We start from the raw sequence: 20092 nt of genomic DNA on the forward strand, positions 1-20092 counted from the left end.
GTGTTGCCCCGTCCTGTTGACATGTCTGAAAGGGAAGTCGTCTTCCATAGCTTTGGGGCTGTGTTCGAATCCTTGTGATGGTATATATGTTTGTAAATGTATACTGTCTTGGTAGCATGGGATGGTACTTAAAAAATTGTTAAGGCAAAAGTAATCGCGAAAGATTGAGGATAAGGAAAGAGAGGTGAGGGTATATCGGATTTGTCTCTCAAGATGTTCTTGTTTAAAACTAGGAGATGCATTCTCTTCCTTCAGAGTTTAATTTGGTCGCTTCTACTACTGCTTCCTGTGCAAAGCTCTCAGAGAGTTTCAAATTTTTCTTCTGAACATAAATAAAAATACACATGTTTGTATGCAAATAATTATAAACTTCTGAATTTTTTATGACGGTTTGACAGTTGATGTCATTTTAGTTATGATCCGATCAATACGGTTTATTTTTCATAAAAGTTTCAGTTGTAGAAAACAAACTGTTCACATATAAATATATTCTCGAAGGAAGCGATTATTTCTAGTGTAAAAATTCGTAAAAGAGCGTATTTATCTTCTGAAAAATAAGAAAAAAGTTAATCACATCCATGCTTTCAAATCTTTGAACCTGATTTATATCACTATGCAAATTAATTAGCTCTTTTGTAAATTTTCTGACTCGTTATTCACGTTCGTTTTTAATGTAATGAAAAGAATGCAAATTCAGGCTGCCAAAAAATTAAATTCGTGAAATCCTTGTAGCATCGCATTTTCATCAAATAGATAATTGAAATGTATTCGCGGGGCCGCATAAAATTGCTTCGAGGGTCATAAGTTTGTGGCCACAGATTGACACCACGAGAGGACACGCGACGGGCGGGAATTCCTTACCAGGTTATCGTGTACGCGGAAGCGTTATCCGAAGCGATTCAACTCGAATTAGTTCAGGTAAATAAATACGTTACTTTAGTAACCCAAGTCAACAGAATCGAATAAAAATACGCAAATGATAGTAAAGTGGTAAAACGAGGGTAGCACGAGTAGCTGCATTATCTTCAGAAATATCCTGATAACTATGCATAAATCTTCTGGTAGAAGCGTAAATATTTTTTAAACCTGGGCAAATGTATTGCGCAAAATAGGAAATTCATGATCAAAGTAGTTGAAAACAGACGCTAAAGAAGAGTGAAATAATCTCTTAAGTGCACTATTTAGTGAATCAAATTTAGTTACACTTCAGATTACCTGTCAACAATTTGGCTCTCATCTCTACATGACACTAGTAGGATTAAGTTAAGTAATCTGCATAACGCAACATAATATTTATCTCATAGGTACTGTGATGTAAATAAAATGAACACATTTATAAACTTTTCGAAAGACCAAGAACTTAATGAGGTGCAAGACTTATAAAGTGTAATTTCATAAGTAGATAAAAGAAGGTTATTCAAAAAAAAATCATGTTAATGCAAGATCATCTTATACTCATTTAAATAAAATTAGACCTAAAAAAAATCTGAAAGGTTTCAGATTTTAAATTACATCCAAAGGGGCTTTTTTTCTTTAACATTTGTCTGTTACCTTTAGTTGTTAAATATCATGTTCTTCGTACTTAAACCATAAGATTCAGTTCAAGAGCAATATCGCAAAATAGTTTTAAATTGAGCATATCGTTAGAATTTCCGATACACAGTTTCGCGAGTTGGAGATAAAATGTTTCTTCTGTACAACATTGCCATGGCTCGCTTTGAAATCCTTGAGTTTGTTAATCAAAAAATTTGTTAAAGTTTTACAAAATATGAAATCGATAATAAAACAAATTCCAAATTTCAAATTTGGGCTTCCACATGCCCATATTCGCAGGAGGATTACGTCATTTGAAATTCGATGGCTCTATGTACCGTTGTTTTATCACAATGCGAGAAATACACATACATTTATGCAGATTTTTCATTATTTAATTTCTTGAAATATAATGCAGTACTCTAACATTTGGTAGCAACAGTTTGAAAAGTGAAACGGACATTTATAGTGAATCAACGAAAAATCTCAAAAGGAAAACAATAGTACTCCAGGAACAAAGCTTCTTTAGACTAATAAAACAGTAAAAACTTCCCGAGCGAGAGTTATGAATCACGATTTTGCATGTTTATTGTTTCCATTTAATTTTTCCAAAGCTAGAGTTTCATTAATAAAGGGAGTTTCATTAAAAAAAATCGAAAGAAAAGTCGAGTTAAATTTCTTATAATATCTGATTAGTTAGTTGGTACCACGGAATAAGGTAATATGACTTGTGATGGGCAGAATCGTTCTTTTATGGGATCAAATCAGAATCATTCGCTCACTGAAATGAATCGGAGCTTTTTTATAACTCACTGCTCACTAACAATAATCTTAGATCCGGAACGAGGGGTAAAACAAGACTGATTACCGAGGATGGAGCGACGAACGGAAAGAATTGAACGAACAATGGGATCGGAAAAATCAACTCAGTCAAAAGCTAACTCCCTAAACTGGTTTATTTCAACTGTAAGTTTGAGCCTCACTGAAACTTCCTTTATACGCAGAGCTAATAATAAAATACTAAAATATAAATGTTTCAAAAAGATCGGAAATGATAAAAATGAAACTGATTTTTAACATGGGAGGATAAACGTTCATTTTTCCAATAACATGGGAATCGAACTTTCCTGGTACTCTTCCAACAACAAGGGCTTCTCTAGTTTCCGCAAATCAGACTGTAGATCTTTAATTCTTGCACGCTTACACCGAGAGTTATCTGTGAACTGTAAAAAAAAAAAAAAAAAAAAAAAAAAAAAAAAAAAAAAAAAACCTTCATTTTTCTGGAATCGGAGTTAATTTGCTCAGGAAAGAGAAATAGTTTTATTAATCAGTTCCGGAGCGGATCTTCCAACCCTAAACAAAATAGTTATGCTTTTGAACTCTCCAAGAAACAATTTCGAAAGCAAAACACTTCTTAATTTACAAATTCATACAGTTTAAGGAAAATGATTTGGTTTAATCATTCATTGAAATATGTACAAAAGGAAGCAAATTCAGCTAAATGAGTAAACTATTAGAAAGCTAAAAATATCAGAAAATTTTGAAAACTGAATTCAGATAATAAATTCTAACTTAGGTTGACAAGATTTCGGAACTGTAAGAATTTGCACATCAGTACTAAGTTTTAGGTTTTTGTTGTTCTGAAAAGATAAAAATAGATTCCTTTTATGCTTATTAGTATTGTTACTAAGATTACTGCAGCTTTTTAATTTTATTCCAGTTTTTATTTTTACCACCATTTAGAGTAAAAAATATATACATATTACTAAAGTGTATCCCAATATCGAAAACGCCGGATTTATTGTTTTAAATATATAACTAATGGAGGGAACTTTCTTATTCAGCACTGGCCACTCCTAAGGCCGGAAGTGGTGGCCATTTTATTGTGGAGTCACCTAATAGGCAACCACTTTTGCCTCCTATGAAAAGGACGGGCAATCACAAGCATGTCTTCTCCAGGATTCGAGCCCGGGCAGTACCTCCTACTGAGCTGGAGATACTGGCCCGAGCCCTTCTGTGCCAAAGTAAGCTCCTCTAACCGACTATACCAGTGGTGGCGAACCTTTTTGGGGCCGCGTGCCCAAAATTCAACCCAAACCCATTTATTTATAGCAAAATGCCAACCTTCTAATTAAACCTGAAAATGGGGGTTTGGCTTAGCCGAACAACACACACTTCTCTTTTGACTTAAAGAGAAAAAACAAGAAGAGAATTTTCAACGACACAAGAAGCTTTTTATTACAGGAAATAGATTGGTTTTGCATAATTAGTATTATTTTAGCTGTTGTATACATACTGATAATTCGTCATACTTTGGCTCATACTTCCTTCATTTGAGCTCAACACATGCAGCACCAGGTTATCTGTCAGTCTGTTTCTCGTGTCACATTTGATGTAATTCAAAGCGGAAAACAGCTGTTCACACGTATAAGGTGATCCAGACAAAGTAAGAATAGCATCCCAAATGTTTTCATTGATTTAAACTTATTTGGCAGAGAATTCCAAGCTTTAAGGAATTAATTTTCAAAACTATCATTTGTGCTGTCCTGTGTGATCTTTTTGCACTTCACACTGTGTAATCTCTTTACACTTTACTGTGTAACGAAGTTGGAACACTCGAACAAAAGACCCATTATACTTCGAAACCTTGATGAATGAATAACATAGCGCCATCTGTTGAAGAAATTGCGAAGTAAATATTGAATCGAAAGAAAGATTTCATGTGCTCCTTTTCGACTATGGGCTTATCTTAGCTGAGCGCATCTGAATAAGCTTGAATTCGCTACAAAAAGCTTTCGCGTTTTGCTATATTATCCAGCTGCATATTTTTTCATTATATTTGTATTTAAGATATTAAATTAGAATTATTCATAAGTTACCTCAAAATATTTAGATCTGAAAACTGGAATCTATTTTACAATGAAAGTATTAATATTCACCAGCAGTCTGCAAAAAGTTTGAATTCGTTTAGAACACTTTAGCTGCTTCAACTTGGCATATTCTTTGCCATGCAATAAATAATATGATTGTCCCAAACAACTGAAACGTTATAAATTGGGTCAATAAATATGTATATGATTTCTATGGCGGTATAAGAAAATCTCATATATAGGCTTAGGCCCTATGTCAGTGTCATTATGCGATAAGTAAGTAAGTGAACCGTTCAAGAAGAGACTAAAACACTTATTTAAGTTACATAGTATCATTTTATTGAGATTATTGATTAATGAAGTAATATTTTAGTCGCGTGCCGGCTGATGAGGTTATGGGTGCCGACTGTGGCACGCGTGCCATAGGTTCGCCATCACTGGACTATACTGTCTAGACGGAGCCTGATTTAATATACCCAGTAGAAATATTTTATTTTCAGGAAACGGGAAATATTTTTGCAGACTTATTACAGGTAAATATTCCGATTTAAGAATGAGAAACAATGTTCTCCACGACTTAATTTGCAGCATCACTTTTTCGATGAAATGCTTAATCACTTGTAAAATAGTTAATAAATTTAAAAAAGAATAAGAAGACAATACACACTAAAATACGTACAAAACAAAAAATTTCCAGCAATTAAATTATGCCTTCAACTACACTCATGTAGAACGAATTGAACGAGATAATCATTGAAACTAAACATGAAAACTCAATCCAGCGGTCTTTTAGAACATGCTCGGATTTGCGAATGTTTCTTTTTTTACACACTCTCGCACATTGTAGATAATAACCTGCTGATGATGGGTCATGACAGACTGAATTTTCTGTTTACGTTCTGAAGTTGTTAGTCTTTCTAGGCATCTAAGTTAAGTTTTTGTTTTTTTCAATAATACTGTCACGCACAATAGCGATGTTTTTAACAGACCGACTGCATGAAAATGTCGGACAAGATGTTAGTAGCTGGGCGAACCCGGGGCTTCGAATTTGTCAGGTCCCAGTGTCAGTGTTATTGATAAAAGAGTGGTATATTAAATTACGTAAGCCCTGGGTAAAACTGAAGTCTTAAAATAAACTAGTGGTATTACTGATAGCTTGAGCTATTTGCTTCTGAGCTGAAGTTTATTGAGTTTTTGACTCACTTCGAAATGTGAGTGCCCATCGATTTCATGAGATGATCAGAGCTTGGGTACGGATAGTCAAAGATGAGGTGATCAGGTCTGCCGATTTCTTCGCAACGGCACTGGTCGCTGTCTCTGCAGGTTCAGGTTCAGGTGGAAATGTAGTGGGACACGCAATGTTTACTATAAGTAATGTAGGTATAGTCCCACTACACTTCGGTTTATTTTTTAAGTTAATATTAAAAAAAATACATAGTATAATATAACACATAATAGAACAGTATAAATAGTATATCGCTATTTTGATTGATATCATATCTATTAGATATAATTATAGAAGTTATAATAGATATAATAATAGTAGGCTAACAGTCATAATTTATAACAGTTCATAATAGTTCCTTGAGATAAAGTTTATTTTATGAATCTGTATCTTCTTCCTCTTCTTTTTCCTTTTTTTTTTCTTTTTTACTATATCAGTATTATTGCAAGGGTTTGTTTTTAAGATAATTTGATAAGATGATTCGCTGTCTCTGCAGGGAAAACTATGCAAACACGTTGTAGGGTTTATATTTATTTTAACTAACATTTATTTTAAGTTTAAACTATCTTTCCTGTCAAGCCTTACTTTCCCCTGGAATTGCCAATGCCAGAGTATGTAAATTTTAGTAGAACGCGCAAGGATTCAAATTATCAGCGGAAGTATTCTGAGTTAAATAGAAAGGAAACGAGTTCGAAAGGGTGCTTTCTTGCTTCACGAGTGTGGAGGTGGCTAGTTAGAAATTGAAGAACCACGCGTTTCGGCCTGTGTGCTTGCCTCGGCAAATTGTTTATCTTTTAACGTAATATTCAGAGTTTGCTGAATTATCAGCGGTATTTTAGAACGCGGTGAGGTTAGTTACGTTTAGAGAGCCTCGTAGTTAGTCACTTGTTATTATCTCTTTTTAGTTTCTTATTTTTATTTTACCGCCGGGTCGGCGTAGTCTGTGAGCGTCAAGAGCACGCATTTGTAACTTCGAAAGTTGAATAAAAGGGATTTAAACCCATTTCAGGACTTTGGTCTATTTCCAGCTCTCAGCAGTCACAACTTTTTTGCGTGCAGGTTGGAAGCGCGCAACTTTACAACGTACCAAATGGGCCACGGTCCGTAAAATATACATTCGATTACCTCTTTAGCCGGTTATCCGTGCGTGCGCAGTCGACATTATGTGCGAGAGTGTGTAAAAAAGAAGCACTCGCAAATCCGAGCATGTTCTAAAAGACCGCTGGATTGAGTTTTCAGGTTTAGTTTCAATGATTACCTCGTTCAATTCGTTCTACATGAGTGTAGTTGAAGGCATAATTTAATCACTGGGAATTTTTTATTTCGTACGTATTTAGTGTATATTGGCTTTTTAAAAATATTATTATTTATTCTTTTTTAAATTGATTAAACATTTTACAACTAAAAATTAATAGAAAACATGCTATAAATACTAAGCTCAAGAAAGTTGTTTTAGCACTGAAAAATAACTTACATTACTCGAAAGATTTGAATCGACAGTGAAGTTTGCCGGAGAGTAACTTTGCTTTTTGAATAGTAACTTTGCTTTTGAAAGTACCTTTGCTTTTTGAACTGGCAAGACAGTAACTTTGCTTTTTGAAGTTAGACGCCTTCATAAGAGATCGTGATAGCGCGGACTGTAATTCCAACCGAAAGAGATTAATCGTGACATGAACAGACATGACATGGTTCAACGACAGAAGCTCTGTGAATGCAGGGAAGAAATTTTAGACCCTTTGCTCTCCTTTTCGAAGATGCAATCCGCTGTCACTTCATTTATATGTTTATTCATGTAAGGGTAGTCTGGTAGAATATTTTCCGGAATGTGATGATATCAGGCAGATGGAATGGCTAGCTAGATATCGAAGATTGTATGCAACGTAGAATATTATATGTCTGTGACACTGATGGGAGGGCAGTTGCAACACCTTTCCTCTCTCAAGGCCCTCGATGTCCTGAAAACTGCGTTGCTACTGGAGTGGCACCAAATGCCACTAGAACCCATTATTTATCTCTTTTGCAGCAGTAGGTAATAATAAGTTTAGTTTTGAGAGCTCACAAGGTCTATTTAACTTTGCTTTTTGTTAGATCGTCAAACTTTTATTTTAGGGTTTTCTTCGACAATGTGATTTACGCAAGACCACGCACATGCATCATAGCTGTTGTATGGTACAGCTTCTGAATTATATCCGCCAGTGTAGTTGCAATTCTGAATGGATATCGTTATTTATGCCGTCTCTTCTAAACTCAACATGTTTTTCCAAAGTTCATTTGTTTCGATTGTAACGTTGCGCGCCTCCAACTTGCACGCAACCAAGAGGTGACTGTGAAAACTGTATAAAACACAGAGTCTTGTGAAGGGTTTAAGTCCCTTTTTATTCAACGTAAAAATTACAATTGCGTGCTCTTGACGCTCACAGACTGTGCCAACTCGGCAGTCAAATAAAAATAATAACCTGAAAAGAACTTAAAGACAAGACTCTAACTACGAGGCTCTCTAAAATAACTAACTCACCGCGTTTTACAACACCGCTGCTAATTCAGCAGACTTGAAGCTCACTTGAACGATTAACACTACTTCCCGCCAAGCACATAGGCCGAAACGCGGGGTTCTTCAATTTCTCGCTAACTACCTCCGCGCTCGTGAAGTAAGAATATCACACACCGAACTTGTTTCCTTCCTATTTAAATCATAATACTTCCGCTGATAATTTGAATACTTGCGCGTTCTACTCAAATTTACATATTCTGGCATTGGCAGTTCCAGGGGAAAGTAAGGCTTGACAGGAAAGATAGTTTAAACTTAAAATAAATGTTAGTTAAAATAAATATAAACCCTACAAGATAATTAAAACACTGTACCACTGGTGATTATTCATAGGTATAACGGTTCCGGCAATTACTTAGAGTCAGTATTGAATAGGAAGCAGTAACTATGCATACGTGCATGAAGAATAAAGAGTTGCAAGTATTGTTAATTTTTTTTAAATCCTAATGAGTAAATTCTACGTAAGTTATGTATATATATACTCTATTTAATACGTATCTAGTTTACATATTCTTGCACTTAAAAAGTGTGTATGAAATACTCCCTTGCATTTTATTTATTTCTGAAATTCATTAAGACTAGAATAATAATCAAATAAAAATTAAGAATGTACGTTTCTTTTTTTTCTATGATACATTATAATTTCTCAGTGACTTTCTCCTTGCTTATGCAAACTAGTGTAAAATCTATTTAAAAGAGATTAAAAAAACATATTTCTATCTTATTTTGTCAGACGACTTAATATCGTTACAGCTTGGAAAAATAAGGAAAATAAAAATGTCGGCCATCTTTCACTGTTTCTGTATGCATTAATGTCTTTTTCAATCTGTGATGCGAGTAACAGGAAGAATCTTGCCAAAAGTACATTAATTCAAGGCATTTCGTGTCTACCGTGTTGAATGAAATAAAGAATAGTGATATGACTTTATCATTCGTTCACTCAAAAAGGGATGTTAATTTTCATTTCCTTGGAATAAGTTCCTGAAATAAAGATATCTAAGTAGAAACCAGTTTAATTTCCCTGACACCGCATTTAGAATTATTAAAAACATATTTAGAAGATGTTTTAATATTGCTGAAGATTCTTAACTGTGAAAAGAAAAGCTCGAAATCTTTTCCATTAATTAGAAACTTCACGTTTACGTTAGTTATAATGTGATGTTGCTTATAGTGAGGGGACTTTTCTGTGATCCATTTATGCAAAACAGGCATTATAATTTCCACAATGAAAGACTGAAGCAAAGTCTTATTAAAAATTATTCTAAATGTTACATTTCGTTCGTGTTTGTAAAGAATAAAATGCATAGTACTCATGATTATAAAATACTCTTCTGTTGTATTATTCCATTATTATTTAATTTAGGATTACTTATCCTAAAAATTTAGGATTACTTATCCTATCCTCGGTTAAAAAGGTTTCCCATGTTTTCTTGATGAAGTCTTTAATATTAAAATTTTAACATCGGCACAAACAGAGAAAAATAATGAACTCTCGGACGCTTACAGAAAACAGAAAGTGGGATAGTAAGCAAAGTTATTTAATTGCGTAATTTTTACATTTTAAGCTTATAGCAGTTTCGTAATATTTATCAGAGTCAAGAAAATGCTGTAAGTTAATTATTAAACGCTTATTTTACATGTATTCCTTGTAGCGGGTCCCTATGTGGACTGAAAGTTGGAGACGAGTATGCCATATATAAAATTTCTCGTAAACTATCAACTCTGCGTTAGGCACCTTTGCAGAGATTTTTTATGATTTTAGGCGGGGTTTCATGATTTTGCAGAGGGTTTAAGATTGAGGCGGTTTGGTATTATGCTATACAATGTACTTTTACACTCTATGACAAATAGAACATCTTCTTCATCCTCTTCGAAGATCACTTATATGTCAAGTTTTTAAGAAAAAAGAATCAAAGTAATCCATATCTTTATCAGCCCAATAGGGCGAAATAAGCATTGCGAAAAAATCCAAAACTATCGCATCGAAATCATAAATAACTTTTAAAAAAATTAAAAAGTATTATTTGGAGCAGGCCGAGTTAAAAAACAAAACCTGCAAATATAAGCAATTCAACGTACGCAAAAGCAAAAACGTATGTAAATTTTGAATTTCCTAGACTGAATTAAACACATATTAAAAAATTACAGCATCAAAATCATAAACAAGCAAATAAACTTAAAAATCAACAGAAGAGTCCCAAAATGCTTAATTGCAGCATATCTTTAGAATTCCCAATACAATCTTATGTGCTGCCATACAATTTTTAGCCCAGAAGGATTATTATCCCAGAACTCCTTTTTTTGAGTTGACTCAATTTTGCTGTCTTTTTTAAGTAACTACACCTTAACATAGTTAAAATAAAAATGCAGAAAATATATAATAGTTTTAATAAATCCAACTAGTACGCTTTCACAAGCCCAGCTTATAATTAATAGAAGACATAAAAAACTGCGTTAAACTATATAAAAAGAAATACGATGTTAATATGTTTCTCCTTGTATGAGAATTGTTACTAATTTAGCCATAATCCATAATTTTGATGGAGAACTCTCCAGAGCATGCATCGAAGAGTCTCTTACACCTTTTTTTACTTCCTTGTACGAAGTAAAAAGGAAGTATTTTAATCGCGTAAAGTTTCAGGCAGCATATTTCAACGAAAATATCCATTTTGACCGCTATCGAATGCAATTTAGCGATGTTTTTGCGTGATATCTGTACGTAAGGACAGAATAAAAGACTCTTTTCCTTCAAAAAAATTATAAAACTGCTTTAAAATTAATTCTGAAGAGAATTTTTCGTGGCGTCTGTACGAACGTACGCACGTACGTGCGTGCGTACGTACGTATCTCGCATAACTCAAAAACGAGTAGCCTCAAAACGTTGAAATTTTGTATATAGGACTGCTATAACATGTAGATGTGCACCTCGTATTTTGGTTGCAATCGGCGCACCAAACGTATATAAATATATTTATATATATATATCCACTCTATTACCCGGCTCAGTGATCTCAGTTTCTTTACTCTTATATGTTTGTAAATTGTACATTTTTTGCTTGAAAAATGATTGAATTATGTTGTGTTTATCTTCCCGTTAAGGTTTTTATGCCTTTAGTAAATCTCTATGCAATATTTTTAGAATTATCAACAATTTTAAAGTTGTTTAAGTGCCGCTAAGCCTAATCCTTTTCTTGATGGCGGCCATTGTTTGTTTACATTTGAAACAGCAGACTAGTGGATTTGTTGCCAATCTAGAGAAACGTAGCTTCGCAACAACAAAAATAACGCCTTCATTTATTATTGCCAATTAAATCATACTTAATCCTTTCTGGAATTTTTTCGAGGAAATAAGTGTTTAAGATTTACTTCGTAATTTTTAATATAGATATTTTGAGTTTTTATGTATTTTTGCCTTCTCGCGAAGTGAAAACTGAATTAATTGAATGAGAAATACTCAATCGTCTGTCAAAAACTGTTTCTTTTTTGTTTTGTTTGCTTAATTTCTTTTATACATCGTTCTAGCTTTATTGTAGTATTTGAATAGAACATATGGCAACGATTAGATAATTCTATTCTTTAAATGATATAAATTTTGTGCATTATGAGTTATAATATGAACGAAATATATAAGTTAACTGCTATATAATTATTGTATTATCTAATAGTTAGTTTCCGTTATATAATTATTATATAAGTTAACTGTTATATAATTATTAATACTGTTAAATGAATCTAGCGCCAGTGTGTCGCTATGGTAAACAAATACTAGAGTGAATTTTAAAGAATTCATTTATTCCATTGTGGTTTATGTCCATTGTGGCCATTGTCGGCGAAGTAGATTTAATTCAATCTAATAAGTTTAAACGAAATGCAAGAAAAAGTGCGTATAATTTAATATTCCAATTTAATATTCCAATATAAGGAAGTCATGTGGTGTACACATCAGATTTGTCTTACTAGCAACTTATGGAGAGAGCTTTCGTCTGGAAAGTATTTTGAATACCCCCATGAGGCAAAGGCACTATCAAACACCGAAGCCTTCTCTGGGATTCGAACTCGGGCCCAAGGCTCAACGGCAGATTGCCATGCCACCGCGTCAACAGGGCGGCACATTGTATCTTAAAATTATGCATTGTATCTTAAGCTTTTGCTTAGTGTATTTGCTTGAAAAGCTGAAATTTTACAATTCATATTTTGTTTTATTATTTTTACAAAATCTTGGGAGTTCCACGATAATTATGCCCAATAATTCTAAGACGGAAGACTAAACAATTTAATTTCTTTCTTTATGCCTATTCCTTGTACAAATAGGGCGCAGCCCCTTATTCCTTGTATCAGTTAAATTTAACTTGTTTGTTGAAACAGACAGCTCGAAAAGTAAAACGTAATTTTACTTTCTCGAGGGAAATTTCAACCCTGCCAGTCAGTTCACATTTGAAATTAAATCTACTATTTTCTCTCCTTTATGTGACATTTTAATCAAAGCAGTAAATCTAATTTCTGTAACTATAGCTTTCAGTAAATGTTTTTCAGATTGCATTTTTCATATGCTAAATCTTGTTTTTTCCAATGCATTTATCGCTAATTCTTCACAATCTATTTTTTTCTTAGTAACAATTAGCTACAATTAGCTATTTCATTTGAAAAACATGACATTCCTTTTGTCCCTCTCAAATTTAAAGCATTTTTTCCCTCATGATAAATGGCAATTTTTCATTAAAAATTCCCAATAATATTATTTCTATGTCGTCTTCAGTTTTATTAGAGGACATTTTCCTGTGGTTTGTTTTCTTTTCTATAAATAAAGAACAGAAAATAATTTTTGCAAACATTTCACCTACAAAACTCAAACATCTGCTACCTTTTTTTTTCCTTTCAGAGATAAACCTTTCGATTCTGAAACTAGCCTTAAGTTTACGATAGAAATGTTTCTTTTCTCCTGTCACCAGTTTTCAACACGTAGAAGTTCGCGTCAAATCAAATCAAACCACTTGCTTGTCACACTCAAGTATGCTGAATAGCCTCATCCTATCCTGAAGAAAAAACGATTTTGTGTTCTTTGCTGTCTTTTCTGAAAATTAACAAAAACAATTCCTTGAACGCACTTTTTCAAATGAGCAATAGTTCCTATTGCAATGCCAGCTGAAAGAAGAGTGGAAATGCTTTCCATTTCCCATTTTTTAGGTTAACTTGTTTCGCATAATCCCTATATAACACCGCTCTGCAGAGAGAGTGTAAACAATTAGGGAATAAATCGCTTCTTTTTCTTTCGCCGCATTTTGGGCGTCGGGGCACACAAAGCGACGAGTCTTTCTCAAGGGTACCGATTTTATGCCACATTTAACCCTAGCGAAGGTGTCTCGTTGTTGCCACGTGACAACATTTTTCAAATCGACGAGTTTTTTTTCCTCGAGAAGCGGTGAAGTATTTAAGTTTCAAAATTTAACATTAATGGCGACTGTGAGAAAACAATAATCACTAGCGTAGATTTTATGTCTCTATCGCGTTTTTAATACTTGTCTTTGATATAGTTGCAGCTAAAAGAATCGTAGTGTTCAATCACTTGTAGACACATTAGGATTTTTGATACAGAGAGAGATGAAAAATGAGCAATGACCTCTCCGGGACTCGAACCACGGACCTGTCGAATACGTGATGACCTCTACACCACAAAGGCATGCTAAGGCAAAAGAAATACCTTATATACTCTCCCTTTTAAAGAGAGACTGGGGTTTTTAGGGGTTCCAATCGCCAAATCCTGGTGGTGGAGAATCATCATCCACCACCTTTTCAGCTTGGACGCCATTATAGAGGCATTAGGTTTTATTTGAAGCAGGATATGTGAAAAATGAGCAATGGGACTCGAACCACGGACCTCTCGAATACACGTCGAGCGTGCTGACCACTACACCACGAAGGCATGCTAAGAAGGCGGGAGAAATACTTTATACACTGAAAGCGCTTTTGCTTCTCTAAAAGTACGATTTCTTGGTGTTCAATTTTTTCCCAGTTCAATACAAATATTAATTTGACGTAAATAATTTATATGTTTTAATAATACTAAGTGCAGTCTTTTTATTTTGCAGGAATTGGTTATGCTCAAGTGATTTCAGTCTCATTCGTTGTTATCTTTTACAATTATCTCATGGCTCTCAGTGTTTTTTACATATATTCATCAATGAAAGAGTGTTTACCGTGGACATCATGTCACATTAATCACACTGTAAGTTCGTCTCTGCGTTTATTATTTACAGAAGAATGTGACTAAATTAAAAGCCTCACCTCAAAGCCTATTTGACTGATGTTTATATTTAAATATTCATATTTAAAAATTGAACATTGATTTCGCTATGTGGAAAGCTTAATAGAAATCGATATTCGATTAATATAATTGTTTTTATACTTTCAGAATCTCACTGCTGAATATTTTTGGAAGTAAGTAAAAATATTAATGGAATTTTGTCTACGGGGTTTATAATAGACTTGTGTATCGATATGTAAAGATAAATGGAGTCCATTTACTACTCAGATTATAACAATAACCGTATTGCGCTTATATAACAACTGATTTCTTTGTTTTCGAAGACTAAATTTATATATTATAAAATGCGATCATAGATAATAAGAAAGGGAGTAGTAGATAATAAAAATAATATAATGTGTTTGGATTGAATGGAAAAGTTTCGAAGGAACAATATGAAATTGAGATATAGTATAATAACTAAGGAATAGAAAATAATGGTAATCTTTTTTAATATGTAAATATTTTTGCGTATATATGCAACTAAATTCCGCTTATGATAATTCATTTTTAACACTCTTTGAGCGAAAGCAAACTCCGAAGTAAAAAAAAATTGAATATATATATATATATATATATATATAGATAAACATAAGGAGAAAAACGTTACAATTAAGGAATTACAAAATTTATTTTATAAGGAATTAAAAAGCAAAATCCTGCGCTATCTCTGCTAAGATAAAAATTTAATTTAATAGAAAATACATAAATGATAAATTACCTCCTACGAAATGTGAAGGAAAATTTGAAAAATAAAGGTAAATTATTGTGGAAATCAAAAACTGGAATTTGTAATGAATTAAATTGGAATTGGTAATTGGTAAACCCGAAATTAATAAAAAGTAAATTTAAACAATTAAAACAGTAAAATCATTGTTGATTCCACAGAAAGACCTCGATTTTTAAGGGGAACTGGATTCCCTCTGTATAATTACCAAGAATTCATAAAGATCGCGTTTCGTTTTTTCGAATTTCTGAACTAAATACCTATTCCAGTTTTAAATTTGCTAATCAGTTTTTTATAAAATGTCTGAATTCAAATCTTAATTAACTTTATAAATACGAAAAAATTCCCCCATTCGAAAATAGGAAATTAATTTCAAAAATCAATAAAAAAATAGTATTCATTCAGTGAAATACATAGATTTAAAAATAAGAATAAATGAAAAAAAAATTGCTTTCTAAATTTTCCTTTCTTAGGAGATGATTTATCATTTATATATTCTCTCTCTCTATCTATTTATATGCATATATATATATATATATATATATATATATGCTACGGAATCTGTATTCTCAAGTTGAGGACCTCGAAACTAGCTGCCTAAAAGTGATCAGAGGTAAATTTGTTTTATGCAACTAAAGTTACTAATTTTAGAGTAATTATTCTTTTATATTCTATCAAAGAAAGCAAAATCCCAGAGTTTACTGCTAAATGTGTAGTCTCGATTGAAACAAAAGAAGATTACACATGCTACATAAAAGCAATAACTATAAAAAGGAGTTACTAGTAATTTTGTTGTACATATAGTAGAATTTCTCTTACCACAGGACCTCATGGATTCCAGATAAGAGATATTTCCAGATAAATGAATATATTTTTTCTTAACTTACCTTAACGTCAATTTAATTGCAGCATGCAAAACTGTTGATCTCGTTTTTTGATTTATTGGCCACTATGAAATAAATACTAATACTGAACAATTTATATATTATTTGAAATTAAAAGACATACACATTTTATATTTAAAAAAATTAAGCAACATATTAAAATTAACATATATTTTATCACATAAAAGCTACGAAATTTTCATCTTACAATGGCATATAACTTCAGATGCATGCCTGCTTACAAGGTTGTTTCCGTACTTTCCAAAATTCACTGTGAAGCAGAGAAACTGAGACGAACATTTTTCGACAAAACTTACGATAATCTGCGGTCCTTCTTTAGCTTCATTCGACTTGTGTCTTGAATTGCGTGTCATCTTTAGCCTCCTCCTCCTCATCTTTCTCCTGTCCCAGTACATGCTTGATTATTTAGTACCTATCATGAGGGAGTGTAACAGGAACATCCACATAAAGCTTGCCCTTCCTGTCCATTAATATTGTTACGAAATGTACAGGCGCGGTGAGATGGCTTCCCAGCAAAGTAGTTTTAGGGTTGTCATAAAATGACAAGGCACTGTTGCCACATTTGGCGAGAAATCGCCCATTTGGTGACAAAATTGGCGATATACCCTGGACGGATGGAGAACCTTCTGGAACAAATTCTTACCGGTTTAGCCCAGAATGTTCTCGAAAACAAGCCGAAAGCTATATAAACCCTGCTGGTCCGCAGTCAGTTAGTGAGTGTCTCAGAGTGTGCCTCGTCGAGAGGGCGAGTGAGAGTGCCTCGTCTAGAGTGCGAAATAATCAGTATCGAGTTGGTGTCTCGTATAGCGAGTCAATCTCTGCGGAGTCGATCGAGTTAACAGCCGGCCAGCAAGTGCCGAGTGGGTCGTCGAGTTCACCGAAGGAGTCTGTTAGTGTATCGCGGTTAGTGCATCGTCGAGAGAGCGTGTTGAGCTCAGGGAACGACTGAACCGAAAAGTCGGGAGCTGTGCTCTGAGTGTCGCCCAGTGCATCGCGAGTTGCAGCGTGGAGAGTCTCAAGAGTACGTGGAGTTCCGAGAACGACGAAGCAGAGTCGCGAGCTGTACTCTAGTGCTTTGCCGTAAAGCCGTCTCCCCCATGATGGCCTGATAACCTGCAGGCTGTGTCGCTGATCGTGTCAGCGTGTTTATAGTAGTTCATCGACGACTGTAAAAACGTGTTTGGAGCTGTCCTGACAATACTAGCCAATAAAGTGTGTTTCGATACTTCATCAAGTGTCGTCGTTATTCACTCCAAATCTACGAACCCCGTACGAGCGTGAAGGAAGAAAATAACGTAACAACTGGTGTCAGGAAGAGAAATCCGCAACAATATTAACTGTCTCCGAGCGTATGACAAAATCCAAGATGTCAAAAGTGTTTTAAAAAGTACCTTCTTCATTCGATTTGTCATTTAGGAACATGTTGTTGTTGTTACCAATATCACTTGTCTGACTAAGGTCGGCACAAGCCCATGGTGTTCATCGTGGTGAAAAGTCAAATGCACCTGTCGTTGGCAAGATCTTTAAGCACCATATAGGTGATAGCCCGACTTTATTCCGCCTCCAATTTTGAGAGAAAACATCCCGGGGTGGAACGAGTTCAAGGGTCTCCCACCCCTCTTTCCCTACCATCAGCATCACGAGAGGACTTCCGATTCGTCGCATATTTACATTGCTTCCATGCGACATATCCTCTGTACATTGACAAACATCCATGCTTTCTCCGAAAATCGAACCCAGGCCGAAAATCGAATCCAGGCCGGTACGACAGTCAGAGTGACTAAACATTTTCCCAGTTGGGTGGCTTTACGAATATGAACGCAAGTTACAATATATGCATACAACGACATAGTCAAGAGCTACAGAAAATACGGCATATTTCAATGTGAATTATTTCGGGACGTTACCTCTAAAGTCCACATTTCAACACATGGAAAAGGATTGCTATGATTAGATAAAGCTTGTTACGTTATGTGGTTAGATGAATTATTACACATATTTTCCTCATTCCAGCCGTTAGAATGTTAGTTAGCTCATTATATACATTTTTTAGAAGTCTAAATTTCGGATTTAAATTTGTTTCTTCAAAAATGCCTTTTTGATGACAATACCGGTTAACTGGGTACTGGTTGCGAGAGGTTTTACTGTACATAGAATTAAAATGGAGAGCACCCCAGAGGGACGGGTCCGAGGGTCCTCCCCCTCTTCCTCTACCACCAACCTCTCGAGAGGACTTTCGGCTTGCCACGTATTTGAATGCGCCAATGTCACACAGACGAACTATCCAGGCTGGCGGCAATTTGATGTGTGAGAATATTTCTACCATTAATAAGTTGAACGAATGCCAAAAAAATGACAAGGCCATTTTTTTTTATTTCGGTATTGCCAAACTTATCGATTTCTCCTTGAATATATGTTACAAATTTTATTTGAGTATTATATATTATACTACGCAATTGTATTATACGTATATGCATTTGTAATTTAATAAAAGGCAGTTATTTTCTGCCGTTTTCTTTATGTAAAAAAAAATTATTTTCATGTCAATTGTTGTAAAACGTTAAATTTATTTTGTAGGAATGAAGTTTTAGAAGAAGATCCTAAAAACACCGATGTTCTGACTCATATCAGTTGGAAACTGGCATTATGTCTCTTTATTACTTGGATTATCGTCTATGTTTCCGTCATACAAGGAACGGATTCTCTTGGGAAGGTAAAATCTTAAGTTGTATTTTCCAGCCATTTTGCACTACAACCTTATTTACTATAATTCTGCAACATTACTTTACAAAAATTGACACACTACTTATGTCCTGCTGTTACTGTAATTGTAAATACGTATCGGGCTTTTGTTAATAAAGAAATCTGTAAATTTAGCTTCCATTTCAGTTATTGTAGGTTTTAGTTACACAATTGAATTATGCAAAAATTAGAGACGTCGATAACTCACATAGTTGCAGATACTCGTATAAATTAGATTAAGATAGATTTATTAGTACAATATATCTGAGAATTCATTTACAATATTTATATTAAGAATACTCTTCGAGTACTTCGGTAATAATAATACATAAAACCTCAAAATGTCTTTATCAAAAATTGAAAAATATAGAAAAATGTAAAACACCAAATACAGATAAAAGAATTAAAAAAAATACAAATAAAATTTGAGTTTCTACGCTAAAACAAGCAATTCGGCCAGCGGACAAGAAGGAAGATTTTTCGGTGCATAAAAATTAAAGTTTAATTTCGGTTCCTCTCGGCCAAAGCACAATGAATGTGCAGAAACTGACTGAATTCACTATTCTACTAAATTTCTAATGTAAACAAATATGTCTGCTACGGTAAAAGAATTAGGCTTAGCCGCACTTAAACGACTTTTAAATTGTTGATAATTCTGCAACTACTGCACTCAGAATAACTAAAGGCATAAACATCAAAAACCATAACATAATTCAATCATTTTTAAAGCCAAAAATGCACAATTTACCAACCTATAAGAATAAAAAAATGAGGGCATGGAGCCGAATCACAGAGTGGCTTTTAGTGAGGCCGATTTCAGCCAAAAAGGGAAGTGAACAACTACATGTTATACCAGTCCTATATACAGAATTTGAACGTTCTGAGGCAACTCGGTTTTGAGTTATGCGAGATATATATACATGCATACATACTTACGTGAGTACCGACGTCACGAAAAAAAAATCTCTTCTGAATCCATTTTAAACCCTTTTTGCAACCCGTTTTGGGAAAAAAGAGTCCTTTATTTTGTCCTTGCGTACAGATATTACGCGAAAACATCGTTAAATTGTATTGGATAGCGGTCAACATGGATATTTTTGTTGAAATATGATACCCAAAAATATTCACGATTACTGTCGTGAACATTTTGAGTTTAAGAGAAAATAATGAGCGGTTTGTTTAAATTTAGATCAGATGAAAGATCTTTTAATATATAGCATTTTAATACTATTCAGTACAGT

The 20092-nt window shown here is 34.0% G+C and overlaps 1 protein-coding gene across 6 annotated transcripts in view; it reads left to right on the top strand.

Annotated features, from left to right (window-relative positions):
• The window catches only part of LOC118203579 (sodium-dependent nutrient amino acid transporter 1-like), a 122943-nt gene that overhangs the window by 45129 nt on the left and 57722 nt on the right, over positions 1-20092 (top strand). For all 6 annotated transcript variants that reach the window (XM_035375863.2, XM_035375862.2, XM_085813555.1 and 3 more), the window contains 3 exons: positions 14263-14399; positions 14586-14611; positions 18687-18822. In XM_035375863.2, the coding sequence (XP_035231754.1) occupies positions 14263-14399; positions 14586-14611; positions 18687-18822 (299 nt within the window). The remainder of the gene's footprint in view (positions 1-14262; positions 14400-14585; positions 14612-18686; positions 18823-20092) is intronic.

This window comes from Stegodyphus dumicola, chromosome 3 (assembly GCF_044657685.1).
Source record: "Stegodyphus dumicola isolate Sdum_Otavi_A_Nest chromosome 3, ASM4465768v1".
NCBI lineage: Eukaryota > Metazoa > Arthropoda > Arachnida > Araneae > Eresidae > Stegodyphus > Stegodyphus dumicola.